At 29.6% G+C, this 27,865-nt stretch overlaps 1 protein-coding gene across 1 annotated transcript in view; it reads left to right on the top strand.

Annotated features, from left to right (window-relative positions):
- Positions 1-27,865, top strand: part of LOC129968301 (beta-1,4-glucuronyltransferase 1-like) — a 339,197-nt gene that overhangs the window by 67,265 nt on the left and 244,067 nt on the right. The window contains exon 3 of the mRNA XM_056082157.1: positions 13,893-14,912. Coding sequence (XP_055938132.1) covers positions 13,893-14,912 — 1,020 coding nt within the window. The remainder of the gene's footprint in view (positions 1-13,892; positions 14,913-27,865) is intronic.

Raw genomic sequence — 27,865 nt, 5'->3', positions numbered from 1 at the left:
CCTTCGACTCGTTAATCAATTGGGATCGTTGTGCTGAGGCCTATGGTGTATACTTTGAATAAAGTCTTGATTTACAACCACAGTGTTGTTTCGTACCGTTTCATTTGAACACCCCTTATATATTTGAAACATTTTTGATGTAAAGACCATACACCAAATTTTATTCATCTAGCTCAAAACGTTTTTGTATTTTGTTAGAACTGTGGACAGAAATGAGCTCTGGGAGGTCGGAAAATCCGATTCATTTCGAATTTCGTCAACATTGCAATTCCGAATTTTAAGGATTATGATTCCTACTTTTCTATCTTGTTTATAATAAATTAAAAATTGATTGTTGAAATAAGAAATGTAAATGCTTCCCCTTTTCATCTATTAAACTGAAACTATAGATCTTTCCAAATAATTTTTTTTGAAAATTAAAGGAATATATTTAGTAGGAGAATAGGCCTTCTCTTTTAGGGATTCTTTTAAATAATCTTTTAATACTTTAAAAAATGAATTAGAAAGATCTGTTTATTCAAAATGCAAAAAATGTTCAGAAAATCCATTTCTAAAGTTGTTTATGTTCTAAAAAGAATCTTTATTCATATTCTTTAAAAGTATTCATTGAAATTTCAAACATGATTTATTGCCTCATAATGGTAATGGCAAACGTTTTTGAAATCGACATTTTTCCCCCCAGAACCTAATTGTGCAAAAAATGTATAAAAGCTTTTGATTGCGTTGCCAGAAGGTGGAATGAAAGTGATGTCGATTTGACCAATAATTCCATTTTTGAGGTTAAGCATTTGTAAATAAAAAAAGATCAATAAATAGGCTTATTTTTTTCTTTCAAAACGGAAATGATGATTGATGATTTATTAGGTATCTTAAACAATTCCTTTCTGTTTTTTATCTCTGAAAATTTTAGTAAATTAATTTACTAAAATTCTTTTATGGTGCTAAAAGAAGTTGAAACAAATATATTGCTTATTTCTAGTTTTATTGTTAGGAGTAAAATAATTTCAAAATGATTTATATGCAATAAAATAATACTTGGTTTGTTTTATTTTTAAAACTATCAATTTCAATTTCATACCATGTTTCGAATTATCATCTTGCAAATTAATGAACGTTTTTAATGAAAATACTTTTACTAGTGTCCTTATATATATATATATATATATATATATATATATATATATATATATATATATATATATATATATATATATATATATATATATATATATATATATATATATATATATATATATATATATATATATATATATAATTTTTCTCTATTTGATAATTCATTATTATCAAAAATATAAAATCTTAAATCAATGTCTTTTCAGGTTCTTTATTAAGTGAGGCATCTCGCACGGATTCATAATTATTTAATTAGCTTCTATACAAGTTCAGAATATGTTAACACTGTGCATTGTCATCGAGAACAGAAAAGTATGAAACATTTCCAAGCTCTAACATATCAAGAATGAAGGATAATTCGATTTCAAAAGAGTAATTTCTCTCTTACAAAAGTGAAGCAAGAAAGTTAAATAAAAGAAGACCAAAATAATCCAAAACAGTTAACAACCAAAATAACCAAAATAATCCAAAACAAATTCGATGACTTCAATACAAAAAATGAAAAAAATAAAAAGCAATAATTGACAAATTTGATAAAATAAAACAAAAACTGAAAAGCCTCTCACTTCCGTAAATGCATGTATTGTAATTTAAAAATGTAATTCATAATTTTGGTTAAACTTTTACTGTGATTATGTGTTAAATAAACTATAGTTTCGAAATTAATTAATTATTATTTTTGGAGGTATATGAAATAAAATTTCAGCTAATAAAATATATTATTGGATTTTGTGAATAAAATGTATCCCATGCTATCTAAACATTTTTTTATTTTATAAAAACCTAATTGCTGTAATGTTTAATTTACATTGCAATGATTAAGGGCTGAATTTAGAACTTATAAGTTTTTCGGTGATATTCAATTGCTTTCTGTACAATTTTAAACTATAATCGTATTAGAATTTAAAGCTAATTTTCAATATATTTTACAACAATGTATTTCAGTGTTGTATTTATAGCATGTTTTTTGACTATATTAATTTCAATTTTGCGTACTCCTCTATAATTGTGAGTAAAATTTTAAATAAAAAAAAATAGGCTGATCAAATCTGAAAAGAAATAATCACATTATGATACTTATTTATTCTGGATAACCATTCACTTCTACAAATTCACACTGATCTGATTTAATTCGACTACTAGCTTTGAAACATGGATTATTTTGGGATTAATTTCATCATTTTAGGTGAACATCACTTAAAACAACTAGTCTTTCCAAATTGGTGGATGTATGCCACTCTAAGTCAGATTTAAAAAAAACTGACTTAATGGCTTTATATCGTCAAAATATTGATCTTTAAATTTGGTTTTTATAAAATAGGGCTACTAGTAATATATATATGTGTAGGTTTGTATAATATTTATAGAAATAATTAATATGTATAAATTTAAAAAGTCGAAAGCTCACAAATTGATTTTTAAAAATGGAAACAAGAATCTTTCTCTGATAAAAATATACAAATTTTTTCATTTATTTTAAAAGTCTTTTTTTATAAAGATCTATTTACTGCATGAACTTGAACGCTTACATAAATAAACTTAACCATTTCAATACATTGTATACATGAAGAATTTGATGAGACTTTAAAAAAGCGTTTTAAAGAAAGACAGGAAAAGGTTGAACTCAGAAACATTTAAGTGGAACATTCTATATCATGGAATATTGCTTTTACTTTGGAAAAATGCTTTTACTTAAAACTAAACTTTCATCGATTTTCATTATCAAAACCTTAGCAGTTCCCTGATTGAGAGGAAGCCTGCATACTCGGAAGAGTTTCGAAGGTATAAAACTCTTTACTGAGTATGTAAGGTATAAAACTCTTTGAAGGTTTCCAATGTAAAATCTTCCGGAATCGAAGCCGAGATTTTATCCCCAAATCATCTTGATCCGTTTAAGTCACGGAAATTGACTGAAAGCCTTTTCGTCATTTAACTTTACGAGTTTCCATAAAACACTCAAGGCAGACAAGAAAATAGATTAAAGAAGCTTGTAAAACATTTTAAGAGAATTGGCAATATTTGTACTTTAAAAAAAATTAACTTTTCAATTTTAGTCTAATAAAATAGAAAATATTTCACTGATTATAGAAATGTATAATTTATATGGGCTTGGAACGTCGAAAGTTTATAAATTATCTTTTAACAGCGAATATAATATGATTTCATTATTAAAGGATAAAATATGAACTTAAATGCTTTATAAACTTATAGAAAGATAGAGTTTCAAGTTATATGACATTCATTATTTTTTAAAATTTATCATGTGAGAGTATGATGTTGTTTTGATTTAGGGATTTTGTAAAAACTGATCGTTAGCTAAGATTCATACAAATGCTCATATATTATCCTAATCTCGGAGTGATTTTACACAGAATTATTTTTCTCTGAGCTTATGATCACATGATAGTACATATTCAATTTGCAATAAAAAGAACCAAAATATTTTAAGAAACAAACATTTTTCTACCGTTTTATAATTTAAAAAAATATCCGTTCTATAATGTTCTAAATTTTGTATCAGATGTTAAATTTTACTTACGAAGTATCCCTTTTATTTAGAACTAAAATTTTATCAATTTTCACTGTCAGTAATGTTCCACTTCTCTTAAAAGAATCGCTAGCTCTCCAGACCATAAACTAGAAACAGCAGACTGAAAAGATTCCAGGGAGAAAAATATAAAATCGTTAGTACACAAGTTTCATTTCGACAATTTAAAGAGAACTACATCAAAGTAAACTGGAGAGGGGGGGAGGGGGGATTTGAATCCTAATGTATCAAGTGTCAACTCGTTCTACGAATGGATAAATCCATTTTAAAGTTCCAAAATGATCCACCACATCGTTTTCTTCTTCATTTAAGGCAAGAGTTGTGAAAAATAAAATATTTCCATCTTTCAAATCGATTTTTTTCTTCTCTACCATCTTCATAAATTTAATAACAGCGCTGGATTTCGTTTCAAAGTTTTATCGGCTTATGATGAAATTTGAGGTGACAAACTTTCTGTACTGAATAAGGAATTGAATAGAAAAAAAAGGATATATAGCTAAAAGCGAGAAAAATTATCAACTTTTTCTTATCTCATTCTCTTTCTTTTCCTCTTTGGGAAGAAAATGAAGAGAATCACGAACTAATGCTGAGCGAAATGACAGGAAGTAAAGCAGCCATTTTTAACCATAGTATTTGCTTTAACAAGAAATAGGCTTTTTCTTTTAAAAATTTAACAATTGCCGCTAAGCATATTGCTGTTGCGAAATGCAGTGTAATTCAAAATGGCGCCTTTACATTGAAACAAAATTCGGATATTTAGAAAAAAAAATAAAATAGAATAAATTTATAAAGATTTATAATAGATATATATTTAGTTAGGTTACAAAATATAAAATAAGAAATAATAGTGATTATTCTAAAAAAAATAATTATTTATGATTGACCTGAAATAAAATACTGTCACTTTCATTGGAAACTCCAAAAATTAACCACCAGCCGTGAACCCTCGGGAGTGATCTTCGAACAACTTTCTCGCATATTCTTTAATAAAGGTGTTATCACAGAGAACTAGTAGCATGACATTGGCAGATAAACGTTTACTGAATCTGTCACGTGATCCTGGCGAGTTTTTAGGTGGTTAATGAATCAATTAACGATATATTTAAGTTATTGTGTTTTTCAGTTATCGCATTTAAATATTTCTGAAAGTAAAGAACAGCAGATGGCCAACCTTTTGTTGAATTTGTTTCGAAATTTGATAGGTATATACACAATAGATGTTAAATTTGTGCATCGAATTTTATTTCTTTCGATTTCTTTATTTTGCAGTCATCGTGTTAACTTTTATTTGGACAGCTGGACAAACAGATTTTCTCTAAACGTAAACTGACCAAAATCTGATAAAAACCTAAAAAAATTGGTGTAAAGACCTTTTACCAAATTCTGCCTAACTGAAAGCATTTTTGAGCTGTCTTTGACAGAGAGAAACAGACAGATATTTGCTAAAAATATGTTTTTCGAACACAGAAGTTCTAAAAATGTCAAGTTTCGTCAAACACTGGAGTTCGAATTTTTTGACGAATACAATACTTTTTCTATAATTCGTATACGAGAGAGTAAATATGCTCGAAAAATGTAATGAAATAATGTTTCAATACCGGCGTTATATGTGTATGTTTCGGTAAATGTAACGAGTTAGTAATTATGTGTAATTATCGGTGATTATTAATAATTGCTTTTATAGAAATTTCCAAAATATGTGATTATGAATAATCACCGGTAATTACACATAATCTTCAAGTTTAGGAATTTATAAACTACCCAATAAATTTGGCAAATATTCAATAATTTACCATATTTACCAAGTGCAATGATGATTATGATTAATCACCAGTAATTATGCATAATTACCGATCAATCACATTACGGAATCATATATATATATATATATATAGTAACTTCTAATAATTATATATTTTGAAAATAATTTCCTAATTTACTCAACCTTCGGCTTCAACGTAACATTGACTTCTATGTTACATGGGCTATGATTTTACTGCCAAAACAAAATGCTATCATCAAATTTCTTTAAATTGTTTTTCATTTCTAATTGTGTTATATTTCAGAGAGTTAAAGCTGTCATAGATGAACAAAGCGAAAAAAAAAGTTTCTATAACCATCCTGTACATCCATATCCTATGTATGAAAAGTTATTTAAAAAGTCACTAATATCGGAAACTTTTGAGAAATTTATACTCCAAGCAGAAATTGAAAAAATAATTTCTCATAACGTATCGTTAACAAAAGTCAATTTTTTCAACAATACATTAAACAACATGACAAGGAAAATTCACACTTAAATTCCATTCATTCTGTTTACCAATTTTAACTTTTTCTATGCTTATTTCTTCCTAAAATCCAATTTTTACCTAAAATCTTAATTGAATCGTTTTTTTTCTTTTTCTATTAGCATTATAACATTAGTCGCTTCCATAAAACATTCATGTTTTGAAAATTTTTTTCCTTCATATTTCTTCAAATGGCTTGATATGAAGAATACCTAATCTAATATTCATAGTTGACTTCATATGGTAAACTTTATTGATTGATTAAAACAATTAAAATAATTCCTCAAACGTCCAGCATTGAATTTTTGCATTGAAGAATTTTTACAATGTTTAAATTGATATTGTTTCCAGCGCTTATTTCCCTTTCCGGTTGAAGAATTGAGAATTAAAGATGTTAAATAATATAAGAACCAAAAATATTTAAATAGCATTTTAAAGAATTAATATTAAAGTATCGAAACACTGCATAAAATTTATAATATTTCAAACTTGAAAGGGGATGTGATCCTAAGTATAAATAGATCTCTAATATCAAACACTTATAAGTCATTTTACAACCTTTTTTTTGCTGTTATTTCACAGCATTTTTATTTTAAGCACTTGCAATGATTACCAGTTTCAGCTTTCAGTTATTGTTCCCCACTCTATTTAATTCGAAATGTTAATTACAATCTCCAAATTCAAAACACTCACACTCGAGTTCTCTAACTGAACGGAATTCCACTTCTCTGTCAGGCGAGCGACGTGTTAATTTGAAAGGACTTAACATAAGAGAAGTAAAATTGTTTGCAGCCGAAATTCACAACTTCAGTTCGCGGTACCTTTGGTAGAAAATTACAAAGGTCTTTGGTTCAATATAAAACATTCTTTTATCATAAACTTTGAATAGATTTTCCGAGGCAGAATGTTCCCTGTTATTTCAATACATGAGTAATATTACAAGATATTTACAAATGAAAAAATTACATTTGGCAGTCTAAATTAAAAATTTAAAGGAATTTTGAACTTCTCTGAGACATCCTTATGCGATTATATTTTAGAATTATTCGTCTAGTTCTATATTAATAGTAAATATTTTCTCTTAATTAAAGTAAAAATAACGTGCGAACAAAAATATATTTAAGATCATCATTGCTAGTGCTTTGGTTTCATTTTAAAAATCGCTTGTTTTTTAAAGTTTTTAAGAAATGCAGAAATGGGTTTTGTGCTATATTCCAAAAGTAATAAAGAAAACGATTAACATTTTAATCGGGATTTAGATGACTAAAAATCTATTTTTTTAAAAACTCGAGTTGTTACTAAATCCTTACTATCTAGAAATAATAATTTGCAAAATTTGATAACTTTGGCTCCAAAGGTTTGGCATTGACGATGTGACAATCAATATTTTATCATAAATTTACTTTCGACATGCCATAAGTTTACTTTTTCGATGAATATTGTGTTTACATTTGATATTTTTTCATGCATGACCCATCATGAAATTTACAGATATAATCTTTACCTATAAACGTGAAATGCTAAAAATTGAAGATCAAAAGTAAACATTCAGATGAGGGTGTAAAATATAAAGCAATACAGAGATTAAGGTACAGTGCTTAAAATTTCATTTTGATGATGTAGCTAGCATAGAATGAATGTGGTAGAGCTGTACAGTGACTGGGTACATACTGAATTCAATATGTATATTTACAGCGTGTCAAGATAATATATTTATATTCATAGTTTTAATATGAATTTTTGACGACTTTGTTAAAACCTGAATCTTTCTTATGTCCCAAGAGATGATATATGAGACTTTTCAATCTGAGCGCAGCAAGAGAAAGATTTTGATGCATTTTTTTTTTAAAAATGACATTATTATGGTTTTAAAATTTGCATGCATTAACTCTTTTAGGTAAACACAATGACTAAAAAAGTAAAGACCTAGATATATAAATTTTAGTGCGCAGGCATAATATCCATAATGTTGACTGTTTGTCGTTCTATACTTTTGAAATTATTTGAACGCGGTAATTCAAAAGCATAAGGCAAATGAAATCTGGTTCCTTACTCTAAGCATTTAAAGTCAAGATTTTCATCAAAGTTTGAACCAAATTGACGGTCTTTCAATCCATACTTTCACATGCATGCAAACGCAATTAAAAAAACATAAGGATTTGAATTGAATGAAATTTGGCATGTAATCTTATAACTAAAATTGTTGTTCTATGCCAAGTTTTGGTTTCAGTAAGTGGAAAAAAAGTTTCGGAATTTCAGTTTTCAGAAACTTGAGTATTAATCGCAGGATAGGTATTGATCACCAAAAAAAAATCGCGAAACCTCGTACTCTAGGTTCGATTAAAATACTAGATCAACGACAAATGATTCGAAATGATTACTCTTCATACACGGCCTTGCCGAAGGTTCACGTCTTTTTGAAGAAGGAAGGGAATAACACCTTTATTAGCGAATAGCGAGAAAGTTTTAGGAAGACAACTGCATCAAGTTTCATTATGAACTTTCGTGACGTTCATTAATGCTGCACATGCTAATATGAGAAAGCAAGCCACTCTTTCGGTATAGTCTAATTACTACCTGAAGATATTTCAAAACATCAGTCGATAACAACCTGATTAAGCCTAGCAACTTGACTGAATTAACTTTGTCCGAATTGTAACCAGGAATTTAATTACAACCCTCTGCAGCAACGAGAATTTCACAATCAGCTCGTTTCACGTATCCAAACTTCGAAATAAATTATTCTCTTCGAAACTCGAAACACCAAATTTGCTCTATTGTAAAAGGATTTCATCGCTGCCTGTAGTATTAAGTCTGGAAAGGTAGCGCTCTCTTTGTCCATATTCCTAATATGAGATTCTGAATTTAATAATTGAACAAAATTCGCCCTCTCTGTTAGGAGTGGGAAATGTTTGTGTAGATGAATCTAAGATCATGAAAATTAAACAATTTCCAACAAAATTCTATAACTATTTTTCAAAACCCTTGAGAATGTTTCCTGTACAATCTTCTTGTATAATAATACATTATGGCGCAGTTGTACTTCATTCAGGGGTAGATTGGAGGTACTTTCCTTTTCGATGGATTTCTCCCGAGCTTGATTCAGTTCGATTATATTCCTAACTATTCGCAATTTGTTCCATTACAACGAAGATAATTTAAAAAATAGCTCAGATACTGTTGAACAGATAATGGATTAATGACTTTTCGGCTTGGCGACATAGCAACCATTTGGAGTGAAATTCTGCGACAGAATGGAGGATTCTAGATTCAACAGGAATTTTGGCGATAGAACCATTAGAATACGACCCTTCTGGAATTTCCTGTGCTATACCTCGGAAGATATAATAAAGCAGGGAGCCTGAGTTGGAGTGAGTCAGTTGAATTCAGATCAAACGATTGGTGTATTGAGGATTAAGCTGTATGCCGAGTTAGAAGTCAAGAAGCAGCATCAAATCGCGAGTTGATTAGCCAGTCGGGTCGTCATGTCAGTAGTGAGTCAGTCGTATAGTCGTGTCAGTAGTGAGTTAGTCGAATAGAGTTCAAGCAAGCAAACAGTAGAGATTAACAGAAAGTATGAGGGATATAAATAATCGTGCAAAATATCTCTTCCTGCGAAGTTCGTTCTGACTGTTTCGTGCTATCTGTGCACTTTATTACCGATTTCATGTTTGGGTGCTTCTGTTTAATGTAAATGCTGTTCTTGTGTGTGTACACTTCGGCTGCTTTTTACTGTCTGTGAGTTAGTGTTAATAAACGTTTATTTTTGTTACTGAGCATTTTGGACTGTTTTATCGTATACCCATTATAACGAACTGTTAATCTTGTGGAACGTTTTGCATTTTTCCGTAATAATATCGAACTTCATTTCTTTAAATCGTTCAGTTTTCCATCAATACATTCAAATAATCACAAAGAGACAAACCGACGAAACATCGATCAATGCAGCTAACCTGATATTGAATTTAATAGTTCTACAATTATAATAATAAATCTACATATTTAATTTCATCCAAAACATTTATCTTTTCGATTACCGTATTTAGATGTATAGGAATGGAAGAGTAGACGACTTTCCACAGATTTCGATTTCTCTAAAACTTAGAAATAAACTTGTAAATTTGGTGAATAGGCTTCACACAAAATTTTATATTTGTAGCATGTTGTATGTTGGAGTTATTGTGTTCTTCGGACTCTAGATGCCCTGAAATGTGAAGATACCTTCTGATTTCAAGAAGGAGTTTTTTTAAAACACTCTAGATGGGGAGTTTAGTTTAGTTTAGTTATTTTAAAGTCTAGTTTCAAAGCAATGCTAGGGTTGTTTTTGGACAAGGTTTTAAATTACTGTAAAGAGACAAATCATAAAAAAATTAGTGAAAACAAGCACACATTGAGAAGAAAATCATGAGCAAATTGGAAACATGAAGAAATTATACAATGGGGTTTGTACTATTAAATAAAATTAAATCAGATAAAATTGTCTTTTTTCAAAAAGAAAAACAAAACCTATACACGAAACAAAATTAAGTCTAGATATTATTCAAACTGATAGCAAAAATCCGAAAGATTTAGAACTGCTATTTATAAAGCAGTTCTAAAAATTTTTCTATTTCTTTCATCACAAAGTCTGAAAATTATATGCTACTGATTCGTCTGCAATCCCAAAATGCAAATATATATTAAGGAAAAAAAATGTAAAACTTAAATGGAAGCCAAAAAAAATAATAATAATAAAAGAATACCGTTTTCATACTGAGAAAATTTATTCAAGTATCATTATTTCTTTTTCTAAGTAACTGCAAAAGATTTTAAATAATTCATAAAGAGACACCATAAAAAATAGTTTTTATTCTGAAAAGTAAAAAAAAAGTTTCACTTTCTTAAATTCTCATTTATTTTCTTTGCAATATTCATTCAAATTAAAAAAAAAAAAAACTATCAAACGATTTATCGATTCACGATGATAACGACAATTCTGTAAAAGCTTTCGATTGTCGTGTCAAAAATGTGAAGTGAAGCTGATGACAGGCGTTTTATTTTCTTCCATATTCATCAAATCGAAAATTCGATAAATTGACTTCTTTCAAAAGCGAAAATAATGAGAGAATTTAAATTGACTTTGCAGCAAGATACTCCGACTTTGAAGTAATAGTCAGTCGTATAATGCTTTGCCTTTGAAAAAAATAATTTGTGTAATGAGATGAAAAAAATAAATAAATTAGGGCAATTTTGTATGCACCGCAACAACCATTCCCTTACTATTCATAAGGTACATGTGATATTTTCACAGTTTTTTATTTACTTGTTAGAAAAACTGTAATACGCAACTAATTTTGTTTATACAGGAATAGGGAAACTGATGGATTAAATCAATGGGAATGGTCTCTTAAAAACTTTCTCGCATGCTCTCTGATAAAGGTGTTTTATACCCCCCATGCAAAAAATCATCAAAAATTGTACCTTCGGCAAGACCATGAATGTTTAGCATGGCATTGGCTTGCAAACACAAAATATTAACTTTTGGTGTGAATTTAGCACTTTTACTGAATCTGTGGTGTCACCATGGAAAGTTTTTGACGATTAACCACTGTCATATGGTTAATATTACCCGACAATCAAATCTGTGAAGGTAGGTTTTTTCCTATTGGATTGTAACTAAAATTGATCCACGAAATTATATACCAAATTTGATATATGTAAGTCATTCGTTTTGAGTTATACGTGCTTCTGACCGACCGATAGATGCACAACTCCTTGTTGAATTCGGATCAAGATTTGATGGGTATCGACAATATACATGTCGAATCTGTGTGAATGAATTTTATCCACTCACCTCTTTTCGTTATGTAGTTATCGTGTTAACATGCTAACATTTAATCGAATAGCCGAATAGACAGACTTCCTCTGAATAGACTTTGATCAAATTTTGATAGAAAACAGCAAATTTAGAGTAAAGACCATTTATCAAATCTCTTCCATTTAACTCAGAGAGGACTCAAACATGTATATTCGTCAAAATACCCCGTTTGAAATTTTTGACGATTATAGTACTTTCTCTGTACTTCGTATGCGATAAAATAAAACAGTGAAATCATACTAGTAATATACAACATACTACGGCATCAATGCACCCGAATATAAATATGAAAGAGGATTGATTTGGCTTAGTACTATGATCAAAAGGGACTTGTCCCATATAATATGAATATGTGAATATCAAAACATGTTTTCTTCAGACCGTTTCTTTCAATAACTAAATAAATGTTCTTAAATTCTTTATTTATGTAAAACGCTTTCTCTAAAAACACACCAAAAGAAAAATGAAGCTTTGCTGCATTTCAAAACAGCATTCACATGAGTTTTTTTACATTTAAAATAGTTATGTTGTAGATATTTTAAAATAAGAATCAAGGTTCCTGTTTATCTCACGAATAAATTCTCTTATTCTTTAATCTTGGATTCAAAGATTTATTCTTATTTTTTTACAAATATCGTGTAAAGATGTTTCATCTTCACGAACTTTATTCCTTCAAAATTATTGAAAAGAAAAAAAAAAAAAAAAGAAAAAAAAACGTAGTATAAATCAGTACTTTATGTTATCATTACCTTATACATTATTCATACTTCTCGGCTGAAAAAAATCACATTGAATGAAAATCTTCTTATTTTGCTCCTGTTATTGAAATTATATTTTTATTTTATTTTGGAAATAAGACTTTTGTACATATTCAATGATAACTTGGTGAATGATCAGACAAGAGACAAGTAGTAATGACAAAAATTATTGTTTACGAAATGAAATGCATATATGAAAATGTAATTGTTGCCTTTTATTTTTTGGCATATCAAAATGTTTATTGTCAATACTATAAAGAAATCTGTTTAGTTAAAATTAATTAATAAAATGTATTATTATGATATATAAATTCTGTTTTTAATCAATTATTTTCAATTGAAGATCAGATGTAATATGAAAATTTTTTTAGAAAATAAAATTTCTGAACACAAAAATAGAATCAATTGTTTTCATCTTTTGATTATTCGAAAATAAAGCTAAGAATTTAAGTTTGGTTTAGAAAGAGAGTAAGAAGAAACAGAGAAGGAACAGTCTACGCACATAAGAAATACATTTGAGTTTTTAATCCCCCCTCTAAGTTACAGAATTTTGCCATGAGCCGTAAGTGGTATTTTTCATAATTGCAATCAGATGTAGCTGAAATGTTTTTTTTTCTTTAACATTCTCTTTCTATGTTGAAAATATGTATATTATTTAGTATTCAAATATTTGTCAAAATAGGGCATTTAATCCATCATTGCAACTGCATTTACATAAATGTATAGACATCTTTAACATTCTCTTTCTATGTTGAAAATATATATATTATTTAGTATTCAATTATTTGTCCAAAGATGGCATTTAATCCATCATTGCAACTGCATTTACATAAATGTATAGACATCTCAGAAGAAAAATTGCAACACATACCATGGGAAAAGGTAAGTGTTTTGAAATAATATTCACACAAATGTCTTCAATAGACATTAGGAATTTTCAATTTAAAATTCTTTAAGGCCCTTTGATCACATTTTATTATTAGAAACGTAAAAGTAGTTAGTTTTTTTTAAAAAAAACAATACTCCTCTTGAAAATAACAAAAAATACTTCGTGAGTTGCTACCAGAAGAAAATACAAGAACTTGGCCTTAATTGAAAGCAAATATTAGGATGAAATATTTATTCTTAATAACCATTCAAAGAATCACGAAATTCAAAAGGTGGGTTCTTGTCATGAATATCGACGTACTACCATCATTAACGAACGCAGTAGTATATATTCCAACATCCAAAATCATAGAATTGATTTGTTGAATTTAAAATTTTCATTATTTATTACATTTCTGAAATATTTTATTCTTTAACAGGTGATACACATGACACTCCTCAGCCGGTTAGAAGCAAGAAAAAACGGCAGCTTGCGAAGCGGTGACAAATCCGATTGGCAAAGCCAGCAGGAGTATCAAGAAGCGCAGCTTAAAAAAGACATGACGCGCATGCTCGAAACCATCAAACAGAGTAGTGTTCTCGATTCCAGTGGGGAATATCGAATCATCAACTTCGTCATGCGAGCTGAGAACTTAGGGGTGAAAAACAACGTCCGTCAGGACTTGAGTCTAGTCACACAGTCCACCATCAAGCATCTTGTCCATTTAGAGAGTATCTTAGGTCGATGGCACGGGCCAGTATCTGTAGCCATTTTTAGCCTCACCCAGGACATACCTCTGGCAATCGATGCCATCTTGAACATAAGACGCTGCATACCTGCTGCTAGATCCAACACCAGCTTTCATCTAGTGTATCCTTTGAACAGTCCTTACAATAAGGCACCATCACCTCAACCCTTAGTGCTAGATCCATGCGAAACTATCAAAGACAGAATCCAAAGTTTCCAGATATCCGATAACTATGCCCATGGTGTTCCCTACCCTAATAACCTTCTGAGGAATGTTGGCAGACGAAATGCCCTAACAGACTTTGTTTTTGTCATCGACATCGACATGGTTCCCAATGACAATTTGTACTCAGACTTCATAGATTTCGCCGTTGTCAATAAGTTGTTCATCGATTCACATAAGGATGATAAAACTGTTTATGTGGTGCCTGCATTTGAGGTGAAAGAAGGCGTGGAAGTGCCACGTGATAAAACTGGCTTGCTTCAGTTGCTGGAACTCATGGAAGCACGTCCTTTTTACTTCGAGTTGTGCTGGAAGTGCCAGAAGCATACTGATTACGAAACGTGGCAGAAGGAACCACCGACTCCCAAATTGAATGTCATCTTTGAAGTGCTGTGGAGGGATCCCTGGGAGCCGTTCTATATAGGACGGAACGTGGCTCCTTTTTATGATGAACGATTTCGTCAGTATGGATTCAACAGATTAAGTCAGGTAAGTGTTTTCACCAATGCATATCAAAATGTGATATTTTGAATGAAGAAAGGGTTCATCTCAGAAAATGTTTTACGAGTTAGAAATTTATATCTCTACTTGTCTATCAGTCATTGAATATTTTATGTTCAAAATATTTACGTGCTGTTATGCAGTACCCAGTAAAATTTACGCCTTCTGTGGCACTGACGAAAAGGGTATAAGGCGGATTCATCTATATCGTAACGATATATAAATATTTAAGTATAAAATAATAAATATATAGACATAAAAAGGATAAAATCAGGTAGATGGAAATAATAAAGAAAGTGGTTTTCATAGACACCATTACAAAATATTATCTATTAAAATAAAAGTGCTTCTCAAAATAGCATTCTCTCTATATTTTACTGCCATATTGACTGTCAATTTGTCATAATAAAAGTTCAAAATTCATTAACATCGTTGTCAAATGTCTGGCAAGTGTCTGGCAAGAATCACAACTTTTTTCATTACAAGAACTATTTGATTCTTTTCTGGTATTGTTTTCTAATAAGAAGAATGGGCAGACTTCCATTTTATTTCAGTTATTTATTCACATTTCTGAATATTGCATTTGAATTGTTATAAAGGGGAAAATATTCAAAGCTAGGGAAAAAAATAAAAAGAATCCATATAACTTTGGAATTGTGTAAATTAAATACTGTAAATCATTATATCACTGCATATAAATAAGCAAATGCAACAAAAAAAATTCTGGCCTCCAAAAGATTTTCTTCCTAGATATTAAAGAAGTGGGACTAATACAATTCTCAATTCAAGAAAAAAAATCTTAAGAAACTTGCGAAAGTAAAGAAATAAAACTTCTCCCTATAAAAAAAAATGTTTTTGTTACAATTCCCATCGCAAGAGATGCACAAATCCTCTTGGGAAATGCAATTCCTTACGTTTTCAAATAGATGTTGGGGGAAAATGTTTTATTCACCTGATTTATTTTGAAGTTTTAGGAAAGAATTCGGGGATAATTTCATAAATAATTGTGGGTTTCATTAATTAATTTATTTATTTTAATAAGTCACTTTAAATGTAGTAATGAATCATTTCCAGCAGTTTTTTGCGTATGTGTGAAATCACACGCAAAGAACTACAGTTAATGACGTTGTTGAAAGCAATACGTTATTGATTTATTTTATTTCAACTTAATAAGATTCGGTCGATATCTTTAGGCGTTTTCGCATATATTATAGAATATCTAATTCGGCTGAAAAGCTTTTTTTCATACATTACTTCCTCGTTTATGAAGTATAGAGAAAATGCTGTAATTGTCAAAAAATTCATCGGTAATTTGATGAATCTCCCTGAGTTCTTAAAACACATTTTTGGGAAACGTCTTCAGTAAGTCTGGGGAAAAACAATTCAAAATTGCTTTTAGATAAACGGATGAAATTTGGTATATGGACTTTGCACCAAATATGTCAATTTCCATCAAATTTATCTAGGGAATTAGATGTAAAATGTATTTAGGGGATTTTCGTCTGTCCGACTGTTCGAATACAAACCACGATGATAAAGCGAAGCGAGCTAAATGAATAACATTCGGTACACAGATTTAACATTTAAAGAAGATAAGCTATCAAATTTGGAATCAAATCCGTCAAGGTTTAACTTCCTGTCAGTCTATACTTACACAAGCATGTAAACGCGACAACTCAAAAAAGCAATGACTTGCAACAATTTTGATATGTGATTTTGTGACAGCAGATCTGTGTCACATTTTGGTTTCAATTGGTAACGAAGAAACGCATCTAAAACATAAATTCATTATTTTAAGAGAGCATACGGAAAATGTTTGGGAAAATTTACTCCCTCTAGTTGAAGTCATTTTTATTATACGTAATTTCTATTTTCTAATTTTACTAGCTAAAGCTGTTTTGTAAATGATATATTTCTTTCTTTCTTATTATCTATGTTATGTTATAAATAGCATAAAAGAAGATCTATGTTATGAACGGAATATAACCATAAAGCCTTTAAAGCATGTACAGAATTTTCACCATATGATATTTCATTTATCAGAATCGTTTCGTTTTTGATATGTCACGTTTACATATTTGCAAATGTACAGACCGACAGATGGATAACCTTTTGACGAATGAATAACGATTTGATTTTACATTACAATTTTAATAAAATAATCCCTTCCATTTATCTAAATATTTCCGTTTTTTTTTTTTTATTATGCGAATGGGCATTGGTGGATGAATAGATAGATTTTCTCCTACGGATTTTGTTGTGTTGCTGTGACTTATGGCACTTTGCAAGCTGTCAACGATTTGAGCAAAAAGAGGGTCTTTTGTTTTTTCAGTAGCGCCAATTAGGGCCAAGAGTACGACTTAACTACTTCATGCGTCACATTCGCTTGCGCAGCCCCTTTTTACAGGGGGGGGGGACATTCACACACCTCACAGATAGAACATAGAAAATGAACAAACATATCCTAACTGAGACTCGAACCTAGGACGCTCAGATCACGGGGGAAACGCGCTATCCCTATGCCAGGACGCCAACCGCATTTTGTTCAAAATTGAATAGAAATCTGCAAATTCGGAAAAAAGCCTACACATAAAATTTGACACAGATCTTCAATTCTAATAGTGTCCATTCCATTCATCTAGTTATTTCCACTTTTTAGTATGTACGTAGATACAGAAGGATAGAAAGATAAATTTCTTCATCGGAGGATTTCGTTCAACATTTGATAGAAATCAGCAAACTCGGAAGGAAGACTGAAAACGAAATTCTCTGTTTTCAGTGCATTCAGTGTCTGAATAATCATATTCACAGATTGAGAAACGTAGAAACAGAAAGATTTCTTTTTTTTTCTTCAGATTTTTTTTCGATTACATGATGATTCCAATATTTATACAAGATATGAAAAAGTATAAAATTCTAAGTAAACATTCGAAATATCATATTTTATACGGCATTTCGAATGCTTACTTCCAGTATTTTTTATAACTCAAATTTATATTTCAACCTTTTCAGCATATTTAAACAGAGCATAAATCTTCAGAAACTTTTTCATTCTCAAAAACAAATGGAAGAGACATATGATAATGTTCAGATTTATCTCTAGAAATATAAAAATGGGATAAATAAAATACTCAGTCAAAAAAAAATATCGCCACTGATGCCAAAGGGGAAACAATAAAATTCAACTAGGAGGGGAAAAAGTGTTCTTGTTACGAACTTCCTCATCGTAGCGAAATAAACAATTTATTTTTGAGTTGTTCATACTTCTGGGAAGATTGTACTTTTTTAGAAGGGTGGAAGAATTTTCCTTATCAGATTTATTTCGAATGACTTTTTTCTGAAAGTATTTTGCACTGCTGTTCGTTTATTTATTGTTACTAAATTTAGTTTCTTTATTTATTTATATATTATATTTTATGAAAGCTTATGCATCATTGTAAATGGTTTTTATAGATGGTTTTTAATGTGATGATATTTATAGCTATATATAATTTGTAAATTGCCTGGTGAAACTTGTATGATGCAAAAATTTCAGAAGATAATCTACTAAGCAGATCATGCAGTTATCTTTTGGGTATCAGGAGCTTATTTAAAATTAGTTCTTAGAAATTGGAATCAAAATTTTTTAATTCAAAATGAATCGAATTTCAACCTTTTTCTTCAATAATTTCAAAGACTAGTATTGTACAAAAATTATATTCAAATACCTTTAAAATTCGAAATGTAAGATTTTTAATGATATCTATATTTTTTTCACGAAAACTTTTCTAATTTTAAGAATTTCTTTAAAAAATGCTTTTAATTACATTTTAGAATTTTTATGCTGTTCTAGCAATTGTTAATTGAATTGCTTTGCGACACTTTTAATGCGTACGTCTTAACGTTGCTGTAATTAAAAATAAATTCTGAAATTTTTTTAGCACAAAGTAAATGCAGCTTGAATATCAGAAAGCTATTAATTAAACAAAAAAAAATCTTAAAATTTCACCAAACAAAATTGCTTTTTTTATTTTCCGTTTATGAAGTATTAAAAATGAAAATATACTAATCGTCAAACATTCGAAAATTTTCACAAAGCTTCATTTTTCAGAACTCACGGAATTCGAAAAATAAATTTTTGGAATTACGTCTGTCTGACAGCTTGTGAACTCGATTACTCAAAAGCGATTGAAGATAGACGCATGAAATGTGATTGGACTTAACACCACATCTTTAAAACTTTATCAAATTTTGAAGGAAAGAGAGAAAGAGAAATTCAGAGAAAGTCTGTCTGTCCATCTATCCGAAGTTGGTATATAGATTTAGCATCCAATTACAGATTTTTCTTCAAATTTTAAATCAAAGGGTTGATCGTTTGTCGTTTCGAACTTTCTCATGCACGTAAATCAAAAACCACTTAATATTTAATAAAATTAAAATGAAATCTGTGATCGCAAATTTCAAGTTATCATGTAAGAACATTATTATTTTTAAGTCATTATTTGCCTTAATTAATTTAAGTCATTAACCAGTTTAAACCGGTTTGAAACCAATCACGGGACTTCTCTATCTTTTCAATTTCTATCTATCAAAACTTTCATTTTCAATTTTTCCATCTGCAAACAAAGTTTTGGAGCTCGACCGATTTTGAGATGAAATAACAGCTATGATGTCATTGTTCTACGTCAACATTTTAAAAACGCATCTGCTGTCAAAGAAGCATAATAATAATAAAGCAATACTGATAATAGCAGGTTGTCACGTTGATGCTCTACTTGATTTTTATCTTTGTTTTTTAATATTTTGTAAGTTCTGAATGGTAACTATAATAAAAATGGAATAATGTTATAGTATTTTGAGAATGGCTTTTGAGTAGAGTTTCTTACTTTGATTATATTAATAAGCATGATTTACGCCATAAATATATATTTCTGAGTTAAAATTTGGGAAGTTAAACAAAGAGAGTATATATTTGAACTATAAAAAACGTTTGTGTTAATGTGGAAGAAGAGAAGTTTCATCCATTTTATGACTACACAAAACATCGAGTTTTAATATACTTCTGGTTCATAAAGTACAAAGTACGAAACGGAACACAGGTCATCCTTTTAAAAACACATCTGCTTTCAAAGAAGCGTACATAATAATAATGCTATACTGGTGAAAGCAAGCAAAAAAATATATGCGATTAAAAGATGATGATGAAAATTGCAATTTATGCTTTATTCATTGCCTACGCGATTTCCAGCTTCAATATTCATTGTCTACGCGATTTCGAGCTTCAAAACCCCCTGATCAAAACAACATTATGTTCTCACATGATAATAAAACTTAATAAATTAAATAAATTTGTGGACTTAAATAGATTACTTTATTTATGTGACCTTGTGATTATATTTATAGTTAATTTCTATTGTCTATCTGACTATGTCAAACTTTAATCGGTCAAAACAGCGACATCCAAAATTCACATTCGACTTTCTAATGCTTTTGTATTAATCGCATTTCAGTGATTAAACATAAAAAAACTGTCAAAGATCGTTTTCTAATAAGCTTCATCATATCTGTTGTCCGCCAATTGGGTACGGTTAATAATGTAAAAGTACATGTATTAAGCAGCTTACGAGAAAGTGTCAGAGTGAACATTCTCGCTGTTTATCCCGTACTTTTTAAAGTTTTGATATAAATTATGTCACATGGTAATAGCTCCATGCTGAATGCATTGCTGAAGCAATTAAACCTGAAGAAGATAAGACAAAAGAATCAAGCCTAAAACTTTATCATAGTATTCAATTACGATCACGTGTTTTTTATCATAGTACTTGTCCCCCCGGGGGGCACCTCGGAATGAGGATGAGATGCTTCCGGCATGGTGGTTGGATCTCGCCACCCTGGAGGGTACACTAATAGGTGGGGGATCTGGCTCCTCCCATCGATGACGGGACGTACTTCCTTCGGGGAGGGTTGTACCGTGGCCGGTGACGGCCCTTAGGACTCAACCACAGTTCCCGCCAATGTTGCTATTGCGGCGGTCCGGTCATTCAGTTTTATGGTTTAAATCCGTGTGCCTTCGGGCGGGTCGGAGAGTTAGATGGTTGACTTATCTTAGTACTTGGCAATCTATAGGATCGAATCTACTTAAAAAAAATGTTTTTATACTTATGATAGGAAACAATATTTAAATGTGCTTATCATCTTCAAGCTAATAACGTTATTAAGTAGAGGATTTATACAGTTATTCTTTTCAAATTTATTCAGCAAAGAATTTTTTTATTACAATTTTTTTTAAAAAAAATTGTCAATATATTGCCGTGTTTATAAAAAGTCTAAAAATTGCGAGAAAAACAGAAGTAATGATTCATTTTTTCTAGGGAATATCTAGATCATAATTCTTTCAGGTTCGAAAATAATTAAAAATGTCAAATCTAGATTGGTAATTTTGGATGAAAGTTATATTTTCTGGTTTTTTATACTAAATTTTAGCATTCAAAAATGTTTACATTATTTTTTTCCCTCATTTTTATCACAAGCAAGTAAAAATATAAAGTTTTCATCCTTAAATAAATTTCGTAAAATTAAATTTGTTTCGGAAAATATGTAATACCAGATAATTTTCTAAATGCAATATGTAACTACGGTATAAAATGTCAAAACTGTTATAAAAGAAAGACAATCTTTTAGTTAAAAACAATCTCTTTAAAATGTTCCTTTATCAGCTCATTTATTTTCAGTTACATTAAAAAATAATTTTTCATTACAATGGGACGAAACCAGATACTGAATTTAATATATCCAATGTCAAATATAATTTCCATTCCAATAGCTAATTTCAAAATGATATGAGATAAAACACTTTCAAGTTGAAAAATGCTTCAAATGAAGGAATGTTGTTTGACGCTATGAATTTTATTACTTTAGGCCAAGCGAAGGTACCTCGAGGAAACGCCGTGAGTTGATTAGCGGATCTTCCATCAAAAATTCATATAATGATTTTAAATCGTCTAAAACAGTGATATTGTAATAATCTTACAATGATATAACTATATCTATATTAATCGAAGATTATTTGGGTTCCAGTATATTCAAAATATTGTATTTGTTAAGACTATGAAAATAGAAAACTAAATAAAAAATTTAGATTTCATGATTATTTTTTTGTATTGATTAAAACAGCATAAAATAAAAAAAAATTGCTGTTGAAAATTTTATGACAATATTTTAAATTAATTATGTTATTTTTTTCAAATGGACGTACATTTATATCTCCATCGTTTCAAAAATTAACTATAAAGCCGTGACTAAAGTGGACACAGTATATATAATATTTTTAATGCAAATGTATTTAATCAAAGTTATTACAACTCACACATTTTTTTATTTCTTGCAAATTGATTTTTAATAAAAATAAATAGTTCCACAAAATAATTTTTAAATTTCTCATTATTTCTAAAACCAAACGATTTTTATAAAATACTAAATGCTAATAAATACATTATTATAAATTTTTGAGGAATGATAAGAAATATAATTAAAGTTTCTCAATGGCTACACAGATATAAAGAAATAATATAATTTTGAATATCTATTGGTTTTTTATTTCAATAGAATTAGATGGATGATAAAATAATATTTTCAATGAAAAAAAGTATATTTTGCCTTGTTAAAAATACCATTTAATGAATTCACACAAACGATCCACTAAAACATTTCTTATACATCATAGTATTTTTGAGTAAAATTTGAATAAAATCTGTTGAATAGTTCAAATTTCTATTGAAACCCTTCGAAAATTATTTATGAATTTTCATTTAATTTATGCAGACTTAACCACAAAAATGAAAACCTAGAACTAGTTTCTCTGTAGCAAAATTTCAATTTCTTAAATGCAAAGCTAGTGATTTAAAATAAAGTTCGAATTAACTTACGTATCTTAAAAGTTAGATAGCGTTGGTTTGTTTGCGTTAAGTTACATAACAACGACAGATTTCAAAAAACGAAAGCAATTTTCAAGAGAAAGTTTAATAAAGAATTCTCTCCCAATTCTTATGGGACATTCTTATTTCCGATTATGTAACTTATTTGCAAAAAATATAAAGTCAGTGAAATTCTACCTGTTCTAAATCGAACGAAGAATAGTATCGTAATATTCACATTCATCTTAAGAAAAAGGAAAAAAAAAAAAAACAGTGAAAGACTAATAAAATTTTCAACTCAAAAGAAATCTAGCCATTGCTGTTAAAGTGGAAAAATAAAATACAATCCGGGATTTCTTTAAAAAAGTTTCATTCTTTCCATTACGAAAATTCTCATCGTAGTGAGTTAAACTATTTGTTTTCGAGACGCCTGCGCTCTGGGGAGATGCATTTCTTTTCTTCCAGAAATTGGCTAGGACAATTTTTTTATTGTTTCTTGTGAGATTTGTTTTAATGGACATTCTTAGGAACTTTCGTGCTTCTTTTTTTCCTTAGCTGGTAAATAGATCCACTGTTAAATTTAAACTGCCAGTTTTCGATAGATTCTAGTTAAATAAAAAGGAAAAAGTAGAAATAAAGGATTCGCTGTATTTCACAAAGTATTTCAGCTAATTTCAACCATTTTGAACACAACTAGTGCAGGGGTGGATTTAGACATTTTTGAAGCCCTAGGCAGTGTATATTATGAGGTCCCCCTTTATGATCAATTTATTTTCACATTTCTGCTCATTTTTCATTCAAAAAGTTTATTATGTATTTTAAATTAATTATATTTTTTAGAAACTTTGTAAAAATGTCTGTGTTTTATTTTATTTTATTGTGATTCACGAGTGCGTGATATCCCCATTTGTACTCGATATTATTTAAGTCCGATGTTCATAAATGTTGAAATGGTTAACAAGAATCTGTGGTTATATCTAACATCCTATTAATATTACTTTTATATGCTTTATATATATATATATATATATATATATATATATATATATATATATATATATATATATATATATATATATATATATATATATATATATATATATATATATATATATATATATATATATATATATAACGGAATTTGTATTTAAAAATCACTTAGCATTTGAACTAATAAGCAATTCTTTAATCAAGCTGCCTGCATGCTTCCATTAACCTACGACTGAGGAAACCCACCATTACATTGGTGGACAATAAAACATCAAAACCTAGGAGGAATTGTAACAGACGAAGAAAATTTAGGAAGCACGTTTGCAATTTCGAAAGATTACATTATTCATATTTCGTGCTAGATGAAAAAGAATGTTGTTAGACTTACAATAAAAGTGCAAATAACATTTGCTTTAAATAAGATGTGCAAACAACGTGCGGATTATTTATCCTCCGGATCGGCCATTGATAACTAGATTTGAGAGAAGAATGCCTTTAGCAGGTGAATAAATCAGTGTCAGCAACTTATTGAATTTGGACAAAGTCATATAATAAGGTTACGAAAAAGTGACATTTCTTTTTGATATATTGTAGAAAGATTCGATAGAGAAATATCCACTTACTTTTGGCAGCAGGGATCATGCGAAGATTTAGTTTCAAGGAAAGCAGAGTTTTTCTGCAATAAGATCACTTAGATCATCGAATTCGTCACATAGCTGTAGCACATGGTACAGCACCATCAGCAGAAATTCGAGATTCTTTTGAAACCAAAATGGTATAGAGAATTTTTAAATAGAAATTTTTTTTTGGACGGGCAATACCACGCCAAATGCCTGTAACAAATTTGTCTTTCATTCCAAATCATCGCTATTTGAGACTTCAGTAGTGTCAGCCAGAAATTATAAAAGCGTAATCCATCATTTTCTTAAGCGATTGAAGAGTATGAGCCAGACTAAATATTAAACGTCCTTTTGTTAATATATGCATAAGAATTCAATTTATAATTATATTCACGTATTCAAAATTTCAGAGCATAATTTCAGAATTTTTTTATTTATTTATTCTTTGGATTCGGTGTCAGATTTTAAATGAAAAGATTCATCTAATTCTCAACTTTATATATACATGGTGATTAAGAAATAGCAGGTGGTGTTCGGAGCCCTGTAGCGTGTAATGTACTGGGCGACATATAACAAAATTTGGTCATCATCTTCATTAATGTATGCGGTTTCTATTTATGAAGAAAGAAAAAAAAATAGTACCAAAAAAGCCGATAGGGGAAATCCTGGCACTGCAAGCGCAGAATGTTTGGAAAAAGAATACATAATAACCTATGGAAAAAGTAAATAGTAACACACCAAATACCAATGAAAAACGTTTATTGTAGCAACTTACAAATTTGGCTCAAGGTGACTACCAACTTGATGTTCCAATAACTGCATGCGGTACACAAGGTTTTCGACGGTGGCTCGCAGCATATCGGCATTTATTCATCTGACATGTAACGTTGTTTGATCTTTTAAAGTAGGGATGTCAGGAACATGTCCTTGATACACAAAGCCTTTCAAGTGAACAGAACAGCCTTACAACCAGAAATTGCCAAGATTCAGATCAGTGTCATCAGTGAATGGGTGTTATCTTATACGGATAAAATTTCAGGATCTTACGCAATATTTCCTGTATCGTCGAGAACGGAGTATCTGTTTGGCGTTGATAATGAACGTGCACTGCTGGTACTCTGCTTATTAGCTATCGCCTGATCCATAACGGCAGTTACAACTTCTTCAACTTGTTCCTGCTAGATATCTTTACGTCCTCGGAATCGTTTCACACCAAGTATTCCTGTTGTTTCAAATCTTTCAACTATTCTTCGTAAGTTAGTTATGGTCATCGGTCCTCTACGTAACCATTTTAACCACCGGTATTCAAGAAGAGCAGCACTGGCGCATTCACGTAGTAACAACGCAATCGACGATCGAATTCGTGAAGAATAAATTCCTGCAATCCTTCCTTTTTATCTTCTATGTTATATTACAAAGTAACCGTATAAGCAAATTACTTAAGAAAGTTTTCAATCACAGCGCCAGGATTTCCCCTATCGGTGTTTTTTGGTACTAATTTTTTTCCTTGATAAATCGAAACCGCATACTTTAATGTGTATGGTGGCCATATTTTGTTATATTTCCTTCAGCACATAACAAAATACAGAACTCCGAACACCTCCTGTTATTTCTTGATCACCCTGCACATTAGACTGCTAACATAATTTCAATAACATTTTGTGTTAGAATTGAAGGATATAAAGTGTTAACCTCGGTTTTATTGCGACGAGAGCAGTGTGTGATTTTAGAAATAATATTAAAAAAATTATAAATAAAAAAATTTAGATTCTTTCACACGTGCTTTTGTATGATACACAAATAAGAAAATATATAATAACCAAGAAAAGTGGAAATAAAAATCAAGCAAAAATTAAAATAATATCATAAATACTCTTTTTATGTAAAGATCTAAAATTAGGAAATCCCAAAGAATTTTTGAAAATTATCTTTTCACTCCAATATGAACAGAAACAGGTGAAAACACAAAACGAATAAACTCAATGTAGTAGAAGAAAAAAGGAATTATATTTTGAAAGGAAAAGCAACTTTGTATGAAAAGGAAAAACAAGAAAGATTGAGGCACAGAAAACAGTTTCTTTCTACTCACAAATCAAAAAGCAAGAACCGAAAAGAACAATTAAAAAATATCCAGCATCATTCGAACTATCATCCAATGACGTCAGAAAATGAAAGGAACAAAAAAAAAAAAAAAAAAAAAAAAAAAAAAAAAAAAAAAATTCCACTTGTTCTATAACTAAGCTTTAATACCGTTTAAGTAGAACTGCAAGAGCGTCTTCCCTTGCTTTTTATTTTCAAAGAATTCTTCCAGAATTTTTGCGGTGAATGGTTCCGAAATTTTCCGTCGCAATTCCGGTTTTATTATTATTTTTTCATTGTGGGCATCAATTGGAAAGGAAAAATAATACCCCTAAACAAGCTCTTTCAATATCAAAAGGGTGGAAAAGCGATCGAAATTTTTCCCCACAGGGAAGGGCATCGGAAGATTATTCTGAACGAATAGAACGTAAAGGAATACTTGGTTCAGTCTTTTTAAATGGTGAGAAATTTTATCTGTATGTCACGTGCCTTGTCATTAAGTTATTAATAGATAAATAGTTATTAATAGATTAAAAATAGATAATATGCCTTACTCAACTTAATTTCATAATTGATTTTATTTCATATATTGATAAATATTAACTTTACTTTAAAATTATAAGCGTATATAATTGTTGCATGATTTTTAATTAAAGTATTATAGTTATAATAATATTTTAAATTTTACTTTGAAGATAGAAATACGAATTCTCTTGCGAGAGAAATAGCAGATTGATAAATATATGTCTTCAACTGCCCTACTTGATTCGAATGATTCATTTGTATTTTATTTTCTTAGCAGAAGATATTCTGTAACACCCATTTCACTTATTTACAGTTTGGGCCATGTGAGATAGAAATTACTGTACAAAAGAATTTCCATAAATTAGGAAAAGTGCTATGGAATAAAGAATCATAAAGGTCAGAAAATAAATAGTATTCTTACGTGGAATGTGCAATTTCTTCTTACTCATATAATAATTTTATGACTTTTTAATTAAATGTTTTAATTTTGTTGAATTTTTGCATTTGAATTTATAGATTATTATAATTTAGATGATACGATGTTATTTCGTTTGCTTACATGGAGTATACATGCCGTGTTTTATCATCGATAAAAAAATAAAATCTGTATATCTATATAAAGTTGAAACTACAATTTTTTTTTATTTCTCTGAGAATTACAAATTATTAAATAGATTTTCTCCAGATTTTCAAATAAATATTGTAAGGCACAAGGAAAATTATAAAGAAATGCTCTTGTCGATTAATTAAATAGTTACTTTTTTATTAATTCAAAATTATTTTTCCTTTGCATATGCGTAACATTGCTGCCAAAGAGCATGCCGACATCCACAAT

This window comes from Argiope bruennichi, chromosome 1 (genome assembly GCF_947563725.1).
Source record: "Argiope bruennichi chromosome 1, qqArgBrue1.1, whole genome shotgun sequence".
Taxonomy (NCBI): Eukaryota; Metazoa; Arthropoda; class Arachnida; order Araneae; family Araneidae; genus Argiope; species Argiope bruennichi.
The sequence above is the reverse complement of the archived record's forward strand: the minus strand, read 5'-3'. Positions and strand labels throughout refer to the sequence as shown.